This window comes from Enhydra lutris, unplaced genomic scaffold, assembly GCF_002288905.1.
Source record: "Enhydra lutris kenyoni isolate GAN:26980312 unplaced genomic scaffold, ASM228890v2 scaffoldscaffold1, whole genome shotgun sequence".
NCBI lineage: Eukaryota > Metazoa > Chordata > Mammalia > Carnivora > Mustelidae > Enhydra > Enhydra lutris.
The window spans coordinates 38,447,204-38,468,131 of NW_019154085.1; the positions used below are offsets into that span (position 1 = coordinate 38,447,204).

Genomic DNA, 20,928 nt, shown 5'->3' on the forward strand with positions numbered 1-20,928 from the left:
CTCCCTCTCCTCCCCTTTTATGCTCTCTTGCTATCTCTCTCTCTAATAATAAAATCTTTTAAAATAAATTAACCAATAAATATCATCAAGTAGACATCTATTGTATAATACCCAGGAACCCTTGTTCTAAACACCCTTTCTGTTTTGTTTTTTTAAATTCTTTTGAGAACTCTCTCCTACTCCTTTCTTTGTATGATACTGATGGAAGTACCATTTACAATACACTCCCATTATATGAGTGGGACTCAAACAGGCCAGACTATTTCCATCATAGTCAGTTACAACCCTGCCTCCAAGAGTGATTTCCTCAAGGATAGGCATATGTTCCAAAGATATCAGGAACTTCCTTAAAATTTAATACATAAATGACTGGATAGCATCTTTGGAGAGGAGAGGGGATGGTGTTGAGAGTTATAACATAGGTCTGGGACTGACAGTGTCACCTTTTTGAGCTCCTGGACCCACTCAAACCTGAAGTTAGCCAATCTATTGGCTTTACCAGTCCTATGTACTGACCGGTATTTATGTGTATGATACATATCAGATAATACATACCATATAATATATATCTTATATAATATACAATTATATTAAAATTTTTGTTTCTAAGGTAGGTGTTGACAAACTGCAGCTTGTGGGCCAAATTCCAACTGGCAACTTGTTTTTGTACATCCCACTAGCTAAGAATGGTTTTTACATTTTATGGAGTTGTTAAAAAAAAAGAAATGTAATAAAAACTGTATGTGGTAGTAAAACTTAAAATACTACATGGACCTTTAAAAAAATTGGTAATTATTGAGCTGGACTTTGAAAAGAAAAAGAAAGAACAGTATATGGACTCACCTAAGTTTCAAAAACCAGTTAAAAATTAAAAAAAAAAAAAAAAAAAAAAAAAAAAACTTGTCCAAAACAAAATACAAACAAAATTCCTTGTATTTTAGGAAGTAAAACAAGACCTAAGCTAAACAGTATCTCATTTTCAAGTACTAATTTTTCTAGAACTAGTTATCTTGATTTTTTTTTGTTACAATTTTTGCTAAACTCCCGCAGATAACAAATACATCTCCTTTTTAAAACGGTACAGTAGACAAACCAATGAATAAGGTACACAAACCAGTTACTTTAAACAACGGTATTCAAAACTGCTACAATTCATTTACATTTAAAGGTATCAGAGGATGATTAGGACTGGGTTTTGGGGGGAGTTGGGGGAAGGATTGAGTTTTGAAATGCAAATCCCCAACTTGTTTACAAATTTTAAAAAGCTATCAAATGGGACACCCGGGTAGCTCAGTCGGTCAGTAAGCATCTGCCTTTAGCTCAGGTCATGATTCCAGAATTCAGGGATCTGATCCCATGCTCCACGGGGAGTCTGCTTGTCCCTCTCCCTCTGACCCCCGCGCTTCTGCTCTGTCCTGGTCACACTCTCTAAGTAAAATCTTTAAAATAAATAAACAGAAATAAAAGATAAACAGCTATCAATTATCCATTTATTTACATGCTGAGTCTGTTTCAAAAGGTATTCAGAATGACTTTTCTTCATAAAAGGGAAAAAATGCAACCAAATAACGTGAGTACTATTACACATGAAGAGTTCAATTTAGAATCATGCAATGGGGACATTTTGCCACAGGACAAAGTAGACCCAATAAAAAGAATTAACAGTGGGAATATTTTCAAGTAACTTGATCTTGATTCCTTCAGCCAAAACAGAATCATGAGAACCTGGTATAACTTGGGGTTGCTGTGTACCTATTTTCAGTATATACATCCTTATTAATGGTTACTCTGCCAAAATAAATTCACAAAATGGAAAGTAACCTAGCATATAAAGAGGGATCACAGATGTTTATTTTAAAATCATTCAGTAACAAAAAAATGTGTAGATGACAGTAAGGTAAATCCCAAATGGGATTTTTTAAGCGAAGTTTTTATTTTCTAGCCAATGCAGAGCAATTTCATGCATTGATCTGGCAATACAAATTAAACACATTAGAAAGGTACAAAGATATTCATCTAAGCATTACTTTTAATAATGATACTGGAAAAGAGCTAAATGTCCAATCACAGGGAATGGTTAAGTAAACAGCAGTATGGTAATAAAAACTGCAGGAATGCAGTTTTGGCTAATAAGTATATGAACAGACTGGCATTTTACATTACTAGTGGGAATATAAATTCATATACTTCTGTAGGCAATTTCAAAATATACATCAATATTTTAAAAGAACATAACCAGAAACCTAACAAGGAGATAATGATGTACATTACAAAGCTCTAGTCAATTAAAAAAATTCAGAACAAAGTAAATGCCCATTTATTGAGAATGAGCTAAATTAGGATACATCCATTCACAGCCAAATGATAGAAGTCACAGTTCTTTTGAAAGGAAAAAGGTCTAGTGTTAAGCAAATAAAGCACTTTGGTTTCTACAGACCTAAAACAGGGATACTACCTCATCCTGTTGTCATGAGGATAAAATTTAGTGTGTGTTACATGTCTAGCACAGAGTGTGGCTTACAACGGGCCTTCTACTGTCATGGAGAGCAAGCGCCAACTTTTGAAGAAATATGTGCATATACATGACAAAGTGTGTGCCTTCTAGTTAAAGACAGATAATTGGACACACATATATTCATTTCTGTCCTCTCCAGAAACTCCACTAAACCAGCATTAAAAGAATCTGAGGCATAAATCCACAAAGATGAGAAGAATGGAAGAGATTACTATCACAACTATCACAACACAATTTTACAAGATGGGAAGCAGAAATCCCAGCGCTAGAAATTCCGGAAAACTAAGATAAATTACTAATGAGAATGACACTCAGAATCCTACAAAGTTCAGGAATTGATGGTACCAGGTACCTCTGGGATGACTCTGAAATAAAACTGAGGATTGGTTGATAGGCTGTTTATGAAGCAGTCAGATCCCCAGCTCCCCTCCCCCACTTGCACAGCTGGGTAACTGTCTCACTGCTGACCCAGCAAAACACAAGACCTCTATTCTTTAAGAAGTATAAAATAAAGAAATTCTCAATTAAAGCACACAGCTGTATCTAGGTGTGCCATAGCAAAATGAGAGAAGAGGAGGAGGGATCAAGTATGAATAAACAGATAAAATGACAGAGGGCCTCTTTCCTAGGCCTCTTTTCCTGCTCAACCCCCAGACTTTGGTCAGTTTGGCTTTTACCTCTGGCAGGAGTGTGAATAAATCTTCTCTGTGGAATTGCACCAAAGAAAAAGATCTAAAAATAATGACATTTTGTAATGACTAGCCCAAACAGATCACTAGAGAATGGATTTCAGTGAAATCTCCTCTATGTGCTCAGAGCTTACAAATTAAGTGTTGGTGGACCAAAAATCTGAGTATGAGAAAACCACCAGGAAATACCAAAACCTGAGGAAAATTCCCAATATGAAAATCAAAACCAAATCAACCTCCCCCCATCCCCAAAAAACTTCATGAGAACTGTGTAAGAAAACTCACCATTAAGGTCCTCAAAAAAAGAAATGTATACATAATAAAAAGGAAATAAGAACAAAACAACCTCTTGAAAATAAAAACAAGAGAGCCAACAGAAAAAAAGAAGAAAAAAATCAATAGAAAGAAAGGTTGGAAGAAGTTGAAGAAATCTACCAGAAAGTAGAAGAAAAAAGCAAAGCCAGAATGAAAACATCAGAACTTTCCAAGAGGACAATCATCCAAAATAATAGGAATCTAGAAAGAGAAAAGAAACAAGGATACAGTGAACAACTGTCCTGGTCGGCTTGCTTCTAACCACGGTTTTAAGGCTGAGTCCTGAGTCTGGGGGAATGCCTCAGACCCAAGGGAAACCAGGACTGTTGGTTACCCTAACAAGAAATGAGACCAAACTCACAGCTGTGGCAATACCATGACATGTCTAAATAATGGAGGTAAGGATAAAGATCTACAAGCTTCTAGAAGAATGGGTTATACATACAACAGATCAGGAATCAGAATGTCTCTAGTAATGAAAGCTTAAAAATAAGATGACTCTTCAAAATTTTTAAGAACAATTTCTAACCCAGCACTCTATATCCAATCAAACAAGTACCAAGGTTGTGTATTTTCAGACAGTCAAAATCTGAAAATAATGAAAAGGCTTTTAAAAATCTCATAAGCGTTTTTTCTTAGAAAGCAAGTGGAAGAAAATATATTCCATCAAAACAAAATAGTGAACTGGGAAAAGACAATGCGGGATCTGGAAACAGAAAGCTAAACAAAAGACTGAAGAAAATGCCCAGGCTATATAAATAAAAGCTGTGAAGCAGGCATAAATGAGCGGCCATCCAGAGGCCTTATTTCTTCAGGACTATTTAACAAAAGCCAAGTAGACAGCTTGAGAAAAAATTTAGACCACAAAAGAGTTTGGAGTAATAGGTTCACAGAAAAGGAAAAACATCAACAAAATAATTATTTAAATCAAGAAAAACAAAAACATAAAAAAAGAAAACAACATGTGAGCAAAGAATCCTTCCGACGTGACACTGTAAATGGCATTTATGTGTCCATACACACAGCGGGTGGGCACTGATCATGCCCGGGCAGAGGGGAAGTGTATACAGTACATGCTTGGTGGGTACAGAGGTGCGGTGACTCCTTCATAAAAGGCAGGCGATAGTCCTTAACTGAAAAAACCCAACCAATAAACATACAAGCACACGCTCTATATACATGGAAATAAATACCAAAATAACCAGCCCTGGGGAACGGCAATGTGGTGGAAAGACTGCTGTTTTTTAAAACTTAAAAGTAACTTTAGTAAAATGTAATTTGGCTAAATTAATTCTTATTCTGAACTGGTATACAAAAATACATACCATGATAATTTAAAATTTGCAATGGAAAATAAAAGCTTTCTTTGGGATGCTTGAGTAGTTCAGTTGGTTGAGAATCGATTTGATTTTGGCTCAGATCCAGGAGATCAAGCCCCACATCGGGCTCCATGCTCAGTGGGGTCTGCTTCTCTCTCTCTCTCTCTCCCCCCACCCCCTGCACGTACTCTAAAGTAAAGTAACTAAATCTTTAAAAAATAATAATGTGAAAACTTAAAAAAAACAACAACAAAGCCTTCTTAACTCTTTGGCTGATGATAACTTGTTTCCATTCACTGTTCTTTTTTAATTTGGCAACTCACTTTTCTAACTTAATTTTTAAAGCCTCAAAATTATTAGGAATCAGTAATTTTTCAAACCACATACATATTAAATTAGAGCTTTAAGTTGCTAATTATTTTCACAGCTGTCTTACAGTACAGAGAACTCTCAACACTCAATCCTTTTCCCTTTAAGCTCCTCAGCCAACACCTCATGAGGTGAAAGGTAATTTAATCATTTAGATGACCCTTTAAGACTCTAGGTGAAATCAAGTTTTTAACTCTTAAACTCTCTCCTGCTCAACACATTCTTATTTCTTCCCACCAGGCTACGGATGCAAAAAAACAGGTCTCTGTCTCAGACTAATGATAAGAGTCCTAATCTCAGCCGAAATACCTTCCCAGAATTCTGCATCTGCCTGATTCTTGTCTAGTTCTAATAATGGCCACAGGCTGCATTCAAGTCACCAGAAGAGCATGAAACTCAAGCTGGAAACAAGCTGGTAAGTACTGCTGACTAGGTTATTAATAATGTGTGCATGATGTCCACTTAAATAATGAGAGGAGACCAGATCTATAAATAGACACATCAGACTAGAAATATAGAGTTCCATAAAGGCCCAGATTTTGATCACAAACTTTCTTGTATTTCTATGCCATCCATCACCTTCTACTATTCAGACACTACATACTCTGAAAGTCATACTACTTCAAGATTAGCTTTCTTTTAAGTCAGATTAGCAAATTAGACCTTGAAGCCATATGAATTATAAAAACATTTTAAAATATATTAATATAAAAATATTTTCAAAACTCACTTGTATCATTATACTGCTGGACTACTTTTACATTTATGCTATACAAATTTCTGAAAATGTCTGTTTACTTATGCTAAACACAAAGCAAGAATAATTTCTTAAATGCGTATTAAAAATTATCACATAAAATTTTTTTTAAAAAAAGATTATAAAAAAATAAATAAATAAAAATTGTCACATAACACTATCCCCTCTGGGGTATTCTCAAAATTTCTATCAACTGATACAGTGTGACCTCTGTCATAGAGTTATTTTGATCAGTTGCAGCTGGCAAGCCATAAGGCTTTAGGAAACACATCTCAATAGTAGCGGTTTTGCTAGTTCTCCTGCCAGCCCTAATTCTGACCAGGAACTCGTTCATCAGTCTGTTAACAGTTGCCAAAATAGCACACTGGGAAAGGTCCTCTTGCTTAAGTATCCTGACTAAATGTATTCTATCATTTCCCAGAGGTTCCTTGGACTACTGCTGTCTCCCAAGATGATCATGCCAATCTGTAAAATACTATTAAGCAGAAGTTACCATAAGATTTCTCACAGTCTTCAATGTGTTAATGTAATCCTAAATCTCCTCCAGTAGTTATCTGACTATGGGAAATGAGTTTTCATGAAGTATCATGTAAGTACCATTACTCCTACAATTTGGAAACAATTTTTATCTCCCATGAAGCTTTACTGAGCAACCGTTCATCAGTGATTCTTTACCTGAGAAAACATATCATATTCTAATTAATAGGTTCACTGATCCTTAGAAGTTGAAGAAAACAGACAATCAATCAATTTGGAATGCTTTTTATCTCATGAAGTAGCCAAATCCATTTTTTGGATAACATATAGATTCTGGTTCCACGAGATACACTAATCATAAATCTGCCCGTCAACCTCTACCCACTGAATCTAATCATGCCCCATGTCTTGCTGGAGGGCAGACATTTCCTCATGCCTAAAGAGCCCTTCAAATATATGACAATAGCTCTCGAGTCACCATTATATATAAGTACATTAATTATACAAAGTTATTTTCACATACTTTCTTTTATTTATGCTTCCCAAAGATGATTTATTATTACTATTTTACAAGTAAGATCCGGGATTACGATGCATGGTTTGCCCAACTTCGCAAAACTATGAAGTTATAACAACTTCTGGGGCGCCTGGGTGGTTCAGTCAGTTGGGCATCTGCCTTGGACTCAGGTCATGGTCCTGGGGTTCTGGGATCAAGCCCCACCCCACATTGAGCCCTGCATTGAGCTCTCTGCTCAGAGGGGAGCCTGCTTCTCCCTCTACCTTTGTCAGCCACTCCGCCTACTTGTGATCCCTCTGTCAAATGAATAAATAAAATCTTAAAAAGAAAAAAAAGTAGTAACAACTTCAAATCAAGATCTTCCAAAGCTAAAAATAGTTATACCTTAAACTTGATCAAAGGATTTATCAATCCTTCATTCTCAAAAGGTTGCTGAACATGGTTTCTGTCTTAGCATATTCAATTTCTGCTGCTCTAAATTCTACGATGCACCTCATGCACTAACTACTATACTAAGTGTCCTCATATAATCATTTATTCTCAAATAAGCTATTATACCCATTTAGAAAGAAAAGGTTATAAACTTTCCCATAGTCGCCACTCGATACAATGGGAGAACTAGGATTCCAACCCAGGATTTTCACCTCTATAATAAGTTTTCTATTCCCAACATGCCATTACTTGAAACTCAAAAAAGATTCCCATAAAAATACCTTATTTTGCCCCTACAGTCTTAAGTACAATTACCAAGTACCTTCAGTTCTATTGTGGTATTGCTTCCTATATTAACTCCCTTTTTCCCCAAGAGACAAACATTAAGTAATCATGCCTAAAATCCACCCTGCCCTGTCTGACCTCAAGAAGCCTTCCTAGATTTAGCTCACCTGATCTACTCAATCCTATGCATCCCAGTTTCATGACTGACTTCTGGAACCAGCTGGTCTGGGTTTGAATCTTGGCTCGATAGTGCTCACTTTGGCAGCACATATACTAAAACTGGAAGGACTCCTGGCTCTATAGCTTCTTGGTTCTGTGACCTTAAGGAGGCAAACTGACCACTAACCCGGAGTTTCCTTACTTGTAAGATGGAAATAATAGTACCTGCCACACAGGGCTAATGAGGAGTAAATGACATGATCCATGTAAAGGATTTACAAGTTATCAGGCACCTGGCAAGAATGTTACTTATAAATATTCGTTACTATTTGTTTTGAAGGTTTTTCACTTATTTGAAAATAAGCAAATATGTAGTGAATGGAATGGTATAAATCCTTGGGTTCACACAATATTCATCCCTAAACATGAATCAATACCAATAAAGAAGGATCAAATTGAATTTCATCTCCTAATAACCCAAATATGGTGTGACAGTTCAACAGAGAAGACAGGAGTGAAAAGTAAGCAGTGAAGAGAAGGAAAGAGTGGCTTCAAGGTACCAATCTTAATTCAGTATCTATACCTTCAAATTCAAAAGATTTTAACACAGATATAAGATATATTTAAAATACCCAACTGAACAAAATTCTACAACGTAAAAGATGTTACCTTCATGATAAACCTACGGTATAGGTTAAACACAAGATTTACACAGGGTCTACTAGTATTCTTGTCAAAGTTTAGCAAATATTGAATCAAGTGGAAGTACAGATAATAGGGTTAAAGAAACAGCTAACAACTATCTCTGATCCAAGAGTAGGTTAGGCTAATTCACTATCAGTTAAACTTTGACAAGAATACTACCACACTATATAAATTTTTTAATAACCAAGAAAAGATTCTGTCCCTATCAAAATCAAAATCTAAAAATGTTCTATGGGGGCAAAAAAAAAAAAAAAGGAAAAGTAAAAAAGATGGACAAATATTACAAAAATTACATGCTGGAACTGTACATTAAGTGCTTTATTATTCTTTGTATTTTTTAGAATTTTCAAGATAGAAAAAAGAAAAGAACGGCCTTCAGCATTACAGTAATCACACAACTGAAGAAGGCCACCACCAGCTCTAATCAATTCTAATGACACATGAACATGCCACTTCTTCAAAAAGACTTAAAGAAGTCTTTTGAACAAAAGAGAAAAAGGAAGTACCTCAAGAACCCTATCACCCATCTAGTTTGTTTCTTTGCTTGAAACGCATTATTCTGAAATGTTAGTTCTACTCCACTGTTCAAGAGGGCAACATTCTTTCCCATTTATGTGGCCCAGTGTACGGAACATAAGGGGTGTTCATATTCAGACTAAGCTCTTTAAAGGCCATTAAGTATGACATGTGAATAGATTTCATTTATACTAGGATACATTTATTTTGAAACTTTAGGTCATATTTCCATATATCATGAATGTATCATACCAACGTGCCCCCCGCACCCCCCGGCAAAAAAAAAAAAAAAAAAACCCCACCATTCACTTCTGATCATGTTCAAATGCAACTCATAACTGAAGTAATTCTGTTGTCTGGTTAAGGAAAAAGATCCAACTTAACGTCCCACTCTGACAATAGGAAATAACTTAGTAGCAGGTGCTAAAAGGGTAAAGATACAGGCACTACAATGGCATTTAGAAATAAGAAGGCATTCCTGACTGGTCTCATTAAAACTAAATGTAGTATCAAGTATTAGGTAATGTTACAAACGGATATAGTAATAAATGGAAGACTGCCTCAAGCTGCAAAAAAGAAAAAAAAATCTGACTACTCTGAAAACATAATCACTTTTGACAAAGCAAGAAAAACTTTCATGGGGATTTAAAAAAAAAAAAAAAGGAAGTAGTAGTCTAAGAAGTTGTTTCCATATACTTACTTGCTAATTTGGCCTGTAATCCAGAAGGTCCAGGTTTTGATGTCTCTGACTTAGAAGACCCTGGAAGAGACAGTTTGGTTTTAGGAAGGCTAACTTTAGGGCTGAAACGAGCAGCCCAATCGAATTTTGAAGAGCCACCAGTTTTACTCTGTTCCTTTTCCCTGCTACTTCTTCTCGGACTGGGACTGGACGCTGAACGGGAACGCCTGGCCTTGTTCTGGTCTTTTCCTTGTTTCAGCCTGGCCCCTGGTGGTACAGTGGAGGAGGCCGAGGCAACAGCAGAAGAGGAGGAGGAAGTCGAGGCAGCGGAGGAAGAATCAGTGATGGCGCTGCACCCAGCTTTGGCCGAGGCGGCGGATTTTGAAGCCAGCTTGGTGGGTTTTGCAGATCTCTCTTCAGCACCCGTTGACTCAGACACAGAACCACTCTTTATACAAGAACTCTCTGTCCTCTTTCTTTTCTGACTCCGTGAACTGCCAGCGGCCCCACTCTTTCTGGTATGAGCCTTACTTGTTGACGGCGACTGTGCAGATTTCAGTTGTTGCTCCTGGTCTAAATGTCTCTTCTTTGACTTACTATGTGGCTTATTGGTTTCGGAGGGAGATTCAGTATGCTGAAGTGCTTTTGGTTTTTTGGCAGAGCTAGGAGAATTGGTCCTGTTGTAGTCTGGACTAGCACTGCGTTTCACTCCTCGAGAATTGTCTTTCTTAGGCACCTGCCCCGTTTTTTGCCTTTCTGAAGTATTGGCTCTGTCTGGATCCTCTGGTTGTGGAACTATGACAGCAGATGACGAACCGCAGCTTCTGAGAGGTCAGATAAGAAGAGAGTTAGTATCAGCCTGCCGTCATTGTACCTGTCGTACAGTACTTAGTAACTTCTCAAGTCTGGGCAAATAAGTGCTTTTAAAAAAAAAAAATGCAAAAGCCTTCCTCATTAAGTCCAGGCTAAATAAACACAGATTTTCAAATGGTTCAAAATGGGGGGAGGGGTGTCAAAAAAGCAGGTGTGACTTTGGACGGTTAAATATTTGATTAGAGTATTTGATTAGATCAGAGTAATTCTTCAGCCCAAAGATTACTGACACTAACCCTCCTAATCACAAAACAAGAATTAAGATTAAAAGAAAAGGAATTCTTAGCAGTTCAGAACTAGCTGAAACTAGAATATTGGTGCTCTGTTCACAAATACAACTTCTTTGTCAAAGCCTGAAATACGTAACCACTTATGTATGCACTGTCAAAACGAAGGTAAGAGAATTATATAGTACCATACCTTTCTAAAAGACTCCTGCCAATTAGATCTTAAGAAATCACTGACCTTTGGCTCTACCAAGAAAAAACTAAAAACAAAACCTTAAAAAAAAAAAAAAAAAAAGGTAAAATGGCATTTCAGATGCCCATAAAGGTTAATCAAAAGGGGAACCTCACAGCTCTCCAAGGGCAAAAATACATTGTCTAGAGCTTACTGCATTGACACCACTGCAAAGTAAACTATTAATCCTCAAAGTTACAATCAGGGAATAATGAAAACACATATCACAACATCTTGCGATGACCTGCTAAATTTTAATATTATGCAATGATTCAAATGCAAATAATTCTGCCTTGAAAATGTACAAGCAATGTGAAGATTTACCTTTTAGAAAGGTGTCCCCTTGACAGTTCAGAAGTAGTATTAGACTGCACTTTGGGTGCCTTAGAATTAGATTTTCTACTCTCAGGAGGGCTATATCCCTTATGTTTTGCCTGCCCTAAATGTGACCTGTCAGCAGAAAAATCAAAACAGAAATCTATCAGGAAACTGAGATGCAAATACAGTACTGAAAAGTGAATTATGTTTCTTTTTTTTTTAAAGTCTCCCAATTCTTTACTGTTCACCCTACCCTTTCCCCCAAATATTTCCGTAATTAAATTATTGTTCTAACAAATAATTTTGCCAAAAACCTGCCTTAGAACCAATACCTCAAAACCCAAGAGTGCAGGTCTTTTATTACCAAGTTTCATGACTGAATAGCAATATTATAGTTACTTAAGCAATAAAGAATTTTTCAACAACTGTACTGCACACTCACATATGCTAAATGTTTGCAAACGCAAATCCAACCTTTAGATCTAAACACTACTTTTAATAGATAATGTGAGTATAACAGCTTAAAAGCTTTACAGAAGAGGCAGTCTGTGATCCCACAAGGATACTGATTCCCAATTTGCAGACTGTAATTCAGGTTAGCACAGTAAATGCAGAGGCAGAAGGAATCAATTCTCAAACTAATTTTACACGGAAAATCATTAGAAGCACTAAGCAGTAAATAAACTTACATGAAATCGATAGAATGATATTTGCTAAAAATGCAATGCACTAGTCAATAGAAAGCACACCAAAAACCAAGTCCTAGAGAAAGAGATTAAAAAATTGACTACAAAATATTCCAAACATTCAAGAGAGTCCATCACTGATACACGGTTAGGTTGTATTTGTAATAATACAAATTCTGTGCCAGCCCTGTTCTAAGCAAGTTGGTAGGACATGAATAAACTGTTTTTCAGTTGTTAGGTTTTTTTTTTTTTTAAATCTCAGACAATGATTACATTACATTTACATAAGCAATAAAAAGAGAGCATGCATTAATATATACCCAGAAAAGCTGGTGTTACAGAGTCTGTGAGAGATAGTAACGTTAAAAGATCCAACTATTTTAATTCACAGCTAACATCCATCCTTCATGCAAATAACATTAAAAGAGCATATTCTGATAAGAAGAACAAAGTTTCATTAATACCAAAGCTGTTAAAAAAATTTTCTTTAAAGGCTTTCATTCTGAACATCATCTCCAAGGAACGTAGAAATAAGTCCCTGAAACCTCACATGACCATTCTAATTGAATCTGTAAAGATGCCATATAGTTCTTAACATATAAAAATTCCACCATTTCTTCAAAAAGATGCTTTAAGGTTTCTCGTCTCTTACTTTTTTTCTTCCGTTTTTCCAGAAGAGTTCATTACTGAATTCTTGAAAGAAGATATGAAATTAGCTTCTGAACAAAAAAAAATATTTGGATCTGTAACATCATTTTCATTTTTAAGATTTTAATATATGACAGGCAAACATTTTCTAAAGACTTACTAGTATAGTGTCTTAGTCTTGACTGTAGTAATGAATATAAGCATTTTTCAAGATACATATATTTTTTTAAAGTGTATCCAAGCTGAGTCTTGTAAGATTTATCCACTGTGATTTAGTTTGCATCTTTCCTAGATATTCTTCCAATGCAGACTGAAATTGTTATAACCCATGAGTTTCCTATTAGAGAGATTTAATTTCTACAAACTGCTTTGTTTTTGTTACATTTTTACTAACAGATCTGAGAGTTCTATTAAAAAAAAAAAAAGAAATGGGGGGCACCTGTGTGGCTCAGTGGGTTAAAGCCCCTGCCTTCAGCTCAGGTCATGATCCCAGGGTCCTGGGATCGTAGCCCCACACTGGGCTTCTGCTCAGCAGGGAGCCTGCTTCCCCCCTCTCTGTCCCTGCCTGCCTCTCTGCCTACTTGTGATCTCTGTCTGTCAAATAAACAAATAAAATCCTAAAAAAAAAAAAAAGAAATGGAACTGAGTAAATTTTTAAGTCACCCTAATTACTTTTTAAAAGGTATAATGTTCTGTTTTCAAGGTATACAATTTAATATCCATAGAACAGTATCTAGAAGTTATGTCATTCAGGTTCTATTTTTATTTCAGTCAAGTCTGCAAAGGTTTCATTTTTAATTGAATCACAATTTCTACTTCATTACAAAATTTAAAATATCCCTTGCTGTAGTCCTTGATCATAATTTTAAAATCATTTTAAGAGAAAACTTCCTCCAGGGTCGCCTGGGTGGCTCAGTGGGTTAAAGCCTCTGCCTTCGGCTCAGGTCATGATCTCGGGGTCTTGGGATCAAGTCTCGCATCGGACTCTGCTCAGCGGGGAACCTGCTTCCCTCTCTCTCTGCCTGCCTCTCTGCCTTCCTGTGATCTCTGTCAAATAAATAAATAAAATCTTTAAAAAAAAAAGGAAACTTCCTCTAGAGTTAGATGACTTTGTGGTAACGTTACATTAAATATTCAAATGGCAGTCTTAACAAATGTTTATCATATATATATTCCTAGTTAATAACTAGAAGATGGGGGAGAAAATTCATTCTATTTGTCAACAGAATCTGACCAACATCAGTCCAATGCTGAGAGTGATGTAGAGGCAGAAGCCCTCCTCTTTTTACCCCCCAAAATTGTTCCTGGCTCTTCAACAAACCTAACTTTATAGCCACTTAAATGAACTCCTGGATTTCTATTGTTCTTATACCTTCAATGACCTAAAAAGGATTTATCAGATAAATACTTATCAGATAAAAATTTCATCACAATAGGGGGAAAAAAAAAAAGCTACCCAGCTTAGAAACTGAAAACTCACAAAACTAGCTTAAAACCAACAATGCCCACATTGACCTGACTGCACCTTTCCTAAAATTAAGTGTAACATTCCTACCGAAGACTGGTTAAAACATTCCAAAATATTAAACAGTGTTCATTACTACCCTTACACCCAGTGTTTAGCAGGGTCTTAATACATTTTCTGTCAAGGGTAGTAAATACTTTTGGCTTTGTGGGCAATATTAGGGTGTCACATAAGCAGTTATAAACAATATGTAAACAAATGGGCACGGCTACGTTCCAATCAAATTTTTATTTACAAAAACAAGCGGGAAGGTGGATCTATCCCAGGGGGTCTTGGCTTACCTAACCCTTGGCTTACCAGAAGAGAGTAGGCAACCAGATGGTACCATAAAGAAACAATATGTAGCCTCCCAAAGCAGGGCTCTGTGTTTTATTATGCCCATTTATAAATTATTAATGCTTAGAATACTGTAAAGTAAATCTCCATAAAATAGTAACGCCCAATCTAGAATAGCCAATTAGAGTATCACAGGATTCAACACTCAACAAGCCTTGATGCCTTTTCGCTCATTTCACCAATTCCCTCGTTTATCAGACCTTAATGCTCAACAGTAATTTTTATTAAAAAGCATAATCTAAGACCCAGTAAAATTTATAGCCACTACAAATCAAATTTGCAAAAATAACACAGTCAAATTCATGACAAACTCTTTTGAAAAGCACCAGAATAAGCCCATTTAATAAATTACAGCCCAAGGATAGGTGGAAAAGTGGGTGGGTATATATTCAGGAGGTTTATATCATCCTATGCATATTCCCAGGTGGGGGGGGGGGAACCTCACTTTCTACAAAATCACTCACTAAAAATAACCAGTCTAATGGTGAAAATACGACTGGGCACAGAGCACTCAAAGCTATGTTATTTTATAATCACGTTCCTAACAAAAACATCACCAATTTTAAAGATTAAATCTCCACTAACATTTGCACCAATAATCACAGTTGGCCCACTCTTTGGAATCTTATTTTTGTACTTTCTCGTTTTAAGTGTGAATTTTTAAAGACATTTTCTCTTAAGACCAGCTTCAGAATTAAAAATACAATTCCGGGGGATGCTTTCCTTTTTCTCATTTTCTTTCGTTATAAATACAGGAGTAAGTGGTTTTGAGCTTCCTTCAAATGTTCAACAGTGCAAAGCGTAGTGGTTCTGAAAGGCACTGAGCTAGCTATTTCTTGCACTAAGTGACTTCTGTAAATCATTTCTGTAAGATTTTTAAGTTTTTTTTTGTAAGATCTTCATAGATTACCAAATCTTCCACGCTAATTTAAAGTCTATTCCACTTCAGCTCATGTATTAACAGGACAGGAAAAACTGCCTGTGAATCAACACCACTTCCATGTTATAATGACATCATTTCTCTATTTAGCAAGTATATGTGGTCCAACTCACATTAAAGAAACCCAGGTTACAACAGAACAGACTAATCTACTCTGGGTTGTGTGGCTTTAAGACCTAAATGCCTCTTGCTGACTTCTGGGCAAATCAGAGTTGACTGCCCCTTCTAGATACTTCAATTTACCTTTACTACTATTTAATAAAATACTTGTAGTCCAAAGGGTTAAAAACCATCTCTAATCCAGAGGCCACCTAAGAAAGGATAAAATCTTTTATCAAAGAACTCATTCTTGTCTTAATGTGAAATGAGTGCCCAATTATAAGTAACCACTTAACACTTTACATCACAGGTGTTAAATTTTGTTTGAAACTAATTTTCATGCCAGATATATTCACAGTTCAAATACATGTACATATTACCAAACACAAATTATTTGGGGCTTAATTAAATATCCAAATTTGTTTTTTGTATGTGCATACAGATGTGCATACATTTTTATGCTTTTTTAAATTTTTTTGCATTAAACGCATTCTTATAATTGTCTTCTAAATTAAATGCATGTTTTAAATAAGTCACTGATTTTTCAATAATGAGGGTGGAAAGTTCATTTAAATTACTTTAAACAAAAAACTTGGGGCGCCTGGGTGGCTCAGTCATTACGTTACACGTCTGCCTTTGGCTCAGGTCATGATCCCAGAGTCCTGGGATACAGCCCCACATTGGGCTCCCTACTATGTGGGAAGCTGGCTTCTCCCTCTCCCACTCCCTGTGCTTGCATTCCCTCTCTCGTGCGCGCTGTCAAATAAATAAATAAAATCTTTAAAAGCAAAAACAAAACAAAAAACTCACTAATGTTCTCAGCAAAATGTACTGTTTTCCTATTTTCAATCACAAAACAAAAGCTGATTAGTCTGACCAATGTTCCTATGTTTAGTTATGGCAAAATGCTAACCCATGGATTATGTAATTTACCGTAAAGAACATTTTTAATAAAGCAATGTTTTAAACATCAGTGGTTCTCCCAGTAGGGAACATTATGAAAACACGTTAGGGAACCAGGTGCTATTACCATTTAGCAGATGTGGACTAGAGATGAAAAAAAAAATGTCATGCAATATAGAACAGACAAAACGAAAAATTCTCCCATGACCCACAGATTTCAAGTAGCCTTGATAATACATGAAAACCTTATGAAAAAACTTGAAATCTGGCCACGATACAGGTAAAATACATTCTCATAATTTCTCAGCTTATATTTGGTTTGCATGGTTTTTAATATACATAAATTTCTCTAGCAATCTATGGGAATCAACAAAAGATTACATTTTTTGCAGCTTTACCAAGGGTCATGTGTCATTCAGGAAAAGCTACAAAGAAATGTTGCTCGTGGCATTTAAGCATGTTGCTGTAGCTGCCACATTCAATAAATTCAAATATAAATGCAAGCATCTGAATATAGTGTCATCTTGTGTCAATGAGCCCAAGCATTTACCTATTGAAATCTTTTGGTACCAACTGTTTTCCTTTTACTTGCTTATTCTTACCCTTATAAAAATGCTTACACATTCTATATATTTAGAAACACTTTATGTTTCTAAACTGCTTACGCATGTATGTTGTATTTCTTAATTCATTTCAAGCTAACAAAGGGGCATCATAATAAAGATGTTTACACTCTATGATACACATTACAGGATGGGAGCATTAGATCAATAAAACAGACTTGAGAACTACTTTAACAAACTACTCATTTCAACAGATTTGTTAGGTTTGCCAACTCAAATACATGCAAGTCATGACAAGGCATATAAATATGGGTAACACACAGTTGAGTTCCTGTCCTCAAACAGGTCAGTGCCTCATAAAACAAAGTGATCTACCAGGTGCTATAAAGTTCCCAACATAGGGAGAAATTACTACTAGCAGGAGAATCCAGGCTTTATAGACTACATGGATTTAAACCACATTCTAAGAATGAAAAGCTGAAGAAAAAGAACATTTGAGTCAAAAGCAGATTATAGGCAAAAGCAGAGAGAGGAAAATATGAAACCCACATGGCACCTGGCCAATGATATGAATTTCCCTGAGCACAGAGCTACATTAGGAACCAAGGTTGAAAGGACAGGCTAGGGCTTAAATGCCTTGTCAAAGGATCTAGATTTTGTCCTTTGATAACAGTCTGCAGTAGGAGATTTACAGCATTACAAACAGCAAGGCAAAAGCAAAAAATTCTGTATGTTCAACGACCCAAGCAATACGGAGGAGGGATGAATAAACTACAGTCTGTACTTTACTGTGTAACAGAAACAAGGCAGAGGGACTGAATGTAATCAAAACTGTGGAAAAAAATGGCCCCCAAGTGGGGACCAAACAGCTCAATATGCTTTCACCCCCCACATTTCACAAAGGAGTTGGGTAAGGGAATATAAACACCAACATAATCCAAAGTATATTAGTGATCAGTGGCAGATTAGTGATATAGTCTTTAGTGTTTCATAAGGTACATTGGTTTTTGTAACTACCTGAGTAAAAACTTTTTAAGATGACCCCAGAATACGTACTTTTAAAGGTGTGGTTATGTGATAAACCTCACATTCATTTTTTAAATGCATTATCCAACTTAATCCTCAAAAGACACCCAAGGCAGGTCTATTTCCACTCTAAAGATGTAAGCCCCTAGGCAGGAAAGCTAAGACTGAGCCCAGGCATTCCGACTCTCTGAACCTGAAACCCCGCAGCTATACATAGGGATTCAGGGTCAAAGGAAAAGGCCTGCATCTACAGCTATGAAATTTTTCCTATCCATTTTGGTATCTCTGTCCCTGATTGTATACACATCAAATTAAATGACTTAAGGCTTTGCAAATGATATGCAAGAAAAATGGAAGAAAGTGTGTCGAAAAAAGAGCCCTCCTGCTTTCTTTTGCTTTCCCTATTACCAAGAAACAGCCTTCCATGTGGGATGTTAAACTTGCTGTTTAACTACGGAAGGAGCATTTGTATATATTCCTTTTTTCATTCACGCCCATACTCTTCTAGGAAAGCATTCCGATACTGAGAAAGCACTTGTAAAACCTGGTGTGTGGAACATCAGATTCACTCAATATGGAGGGACAGAAGAATCAAAGCAAAGCCTCAGTTAAGGAAATGAAAAATCTATGGCAGCTGACATCTTACGGGTTTCCAATATGCTTATCATGTGACTTTTAAACACAATCTCATACTTAGTGATTAAAGCAAGAAATCTATATTGCAAAGAAATTTATAAAACACCTAAGATATTATTTTGTTGGTCCAAGAAAAAACTTAACTATGAAGAACCCTATGTGTAAGGGGCACCTGGTGGCTCAGTCAGTTAAGTGCCTGCCTTCAGCTCAGGTCATGATCCCAGGGTCCTGGGATCCAATCTCACATTGGGCTCCCCGCTCAGTGGAGAGCCTGCTTCTCCCTCTCCCTCTGTCCTCCCCCCACGTGTGCTCTCTATCTCACTATCAAATAAATAAATAAATAAATAAAATCCTATGTGCAAAACCTCCAACTACAAAAAAGTAGCCTCTGTTCACCCTTGGACCAAATGCAACTGTGCCACTGTTTAACGCAACATTGTAAATCTTGCCTCCCAGCCCAAAGACCTGGTGGGACAGACTAGCCTTCTCAGCACTACCAAAACAATGCTAGGAGCGAAAGAGTATATCTGTACATGGTTGGGAGGCTGAAACTCAAAGCACCTAACTATAACAATAAGATTCACCATTACTGAAAGGAGGAAGTTAACCAGTTACCTGGCTAACTCCAGTATATGTTTTTATAAACGTGGTTTCAATTTAGTCTCAAGAAACAATGAGGTCATTTTCACACCACTCTAACCATGTCTGCCATTAACATTCTCGTCCTCACAAAGAGAATAAATAAAGCTTGAACTTCCACCTGTAGAGGTCAGGATAAAAAAAGAGACAGGAGGCGCGCGCGTGCGCGCACACACACACACACACACACACACACACACACACACACAATATAAAAAAGGTATCCTACTGGTGAATTAAGTAGGAGATGCAAAGAAAATACACTGTATGCATGGCTATGTTGTGCCAAGTAGAATTTCGGGAAGGAAACAAACGGTCTGTTGTAGACATGTTACATGAATTAAAAAATGTTTCAAAGGCCTTTGACAGTTATAATGTGCAGTTTACAAATATTCTATTTCTTCTCTGACCAGAACACATGGTAGGGTGGCACTTGCCAAACTACTCGGAAGTTATGTAGAGCCATACAACTTGTTCTGTCAAGGGAATATGAGCGGAAATTAATCCCTTCTGGGGGAAGCCTTGGAGAGCCAGAGGGCAATTCCTCCATGGCCTCTTGCCGGAGCAATCTGCATTAATCCCTGAATGTGCAGACACAGAGAAGAGCCACCAGCTGACCTAGGACGGACATGTGTTCTGGTGGCTAGATCGTTTAGAGTTCCTGTAGCATATTCTCACCCATCCTCTTATGTAGCCCATTTTGACCCTGTCCTATTTCAACTCTGCCTTCACTCCAATCATCTTTTCATGACCATTTCCATAAAAGATGGTCCTATTTCTGTGCCTAGAAATGCCAAGGAAGTCAACCTTCTTATTTCAAACCCACATTAGTATTTGTTGAACACCTATCACTTCAGAGGAAAGTAGCAAGTGGTACAAAAAATTAGAAATAAAATCCACACTACATGTCAAGTAGAGACAAATATAGCTGATATGTACCACCTGCTTTGCAACTGCTTCTTTAGCCTTCAGAACCCAAATCAATGAGGTCATTGCTAGAAATGTCTCTCACCTGACTCTAATCATCACCTACATGCCCATTTCCCCTACTGAGTTGGAACAGCTTGTCATAAAGGCTTTCTACTCTCATTTTTATAACTACCCTCTAGCATGGATGGGGCCTACCAGCATGGTGTTCTAAAAATGGATGAACACAATCTTATACGGAGTTTGGATTACAAGTAGGTTAAAGCAGGACAGGGCTCTTTAAAACCAAAAGAAGCTTTATTAAAATAATACACATGCAGGGCACGTGGGCAGCTCAGTTGGTAATCTTGGGGCTTGGGACTAAGCCCCACGTTGGGCTCCCAGCTGAGGGCAGAGTCTACTTGTGGTTCTTCCTCCCCCGCCCCTCCTCCTGCTTGCACATGTTCTCTCTCTCTCTCTCTCAAACAAGATCTTTAAATATAATACACACATATCTCCAGATGCAAAACAGCTAAACAATCAAACATAGAGAAGACAGAAGTCAACATAGTTCTAAAGAACTAAGAACTCAAACTTGCCAGAAATTGTGTGTTTGCTTTTCTCTGCCTGTCCATCT

The 20,928-nt window shown here is 36.8% G+C and overlaps 1 protein-coding gene across 17 annotated transcripts in view; it reads right to left on the bottom strand.

The window, feature by feature from the left end:
• The window catches only part of LOC111142430 (thyroid hormone receptor interactor 12), a 138,158-nt gene that overhangs the window by 74,430 nt on the left and 42,800 nt on the right, over positions 1–20,928 (bottom strand). For 9 of the 17 annotated variants that reach the window (XM_022495607.1, XM_022495599.1, XM_022495590.1 and 6 more), the window contains exons 3-4: positions 11,391–11,516; positions 9,756–10,558 (exon numbers count right to left, since the gene is read on the bottom strand). In XM_022495607.1, the coding sequence (XP_022351315.1) occupies positions 9,756–10,558; positions 11,391–11,516 (929 nt within the window). The remainder of the gene's footprint in view (positions 1–9,755; positions 10,559–11,390; positions 11,517–20,928) is intronic. The other 8 variants (XM_022495694.1, XM_022495685.1, XM_022495668.1 and 5 more) reach the window with 3 other exon arrangements.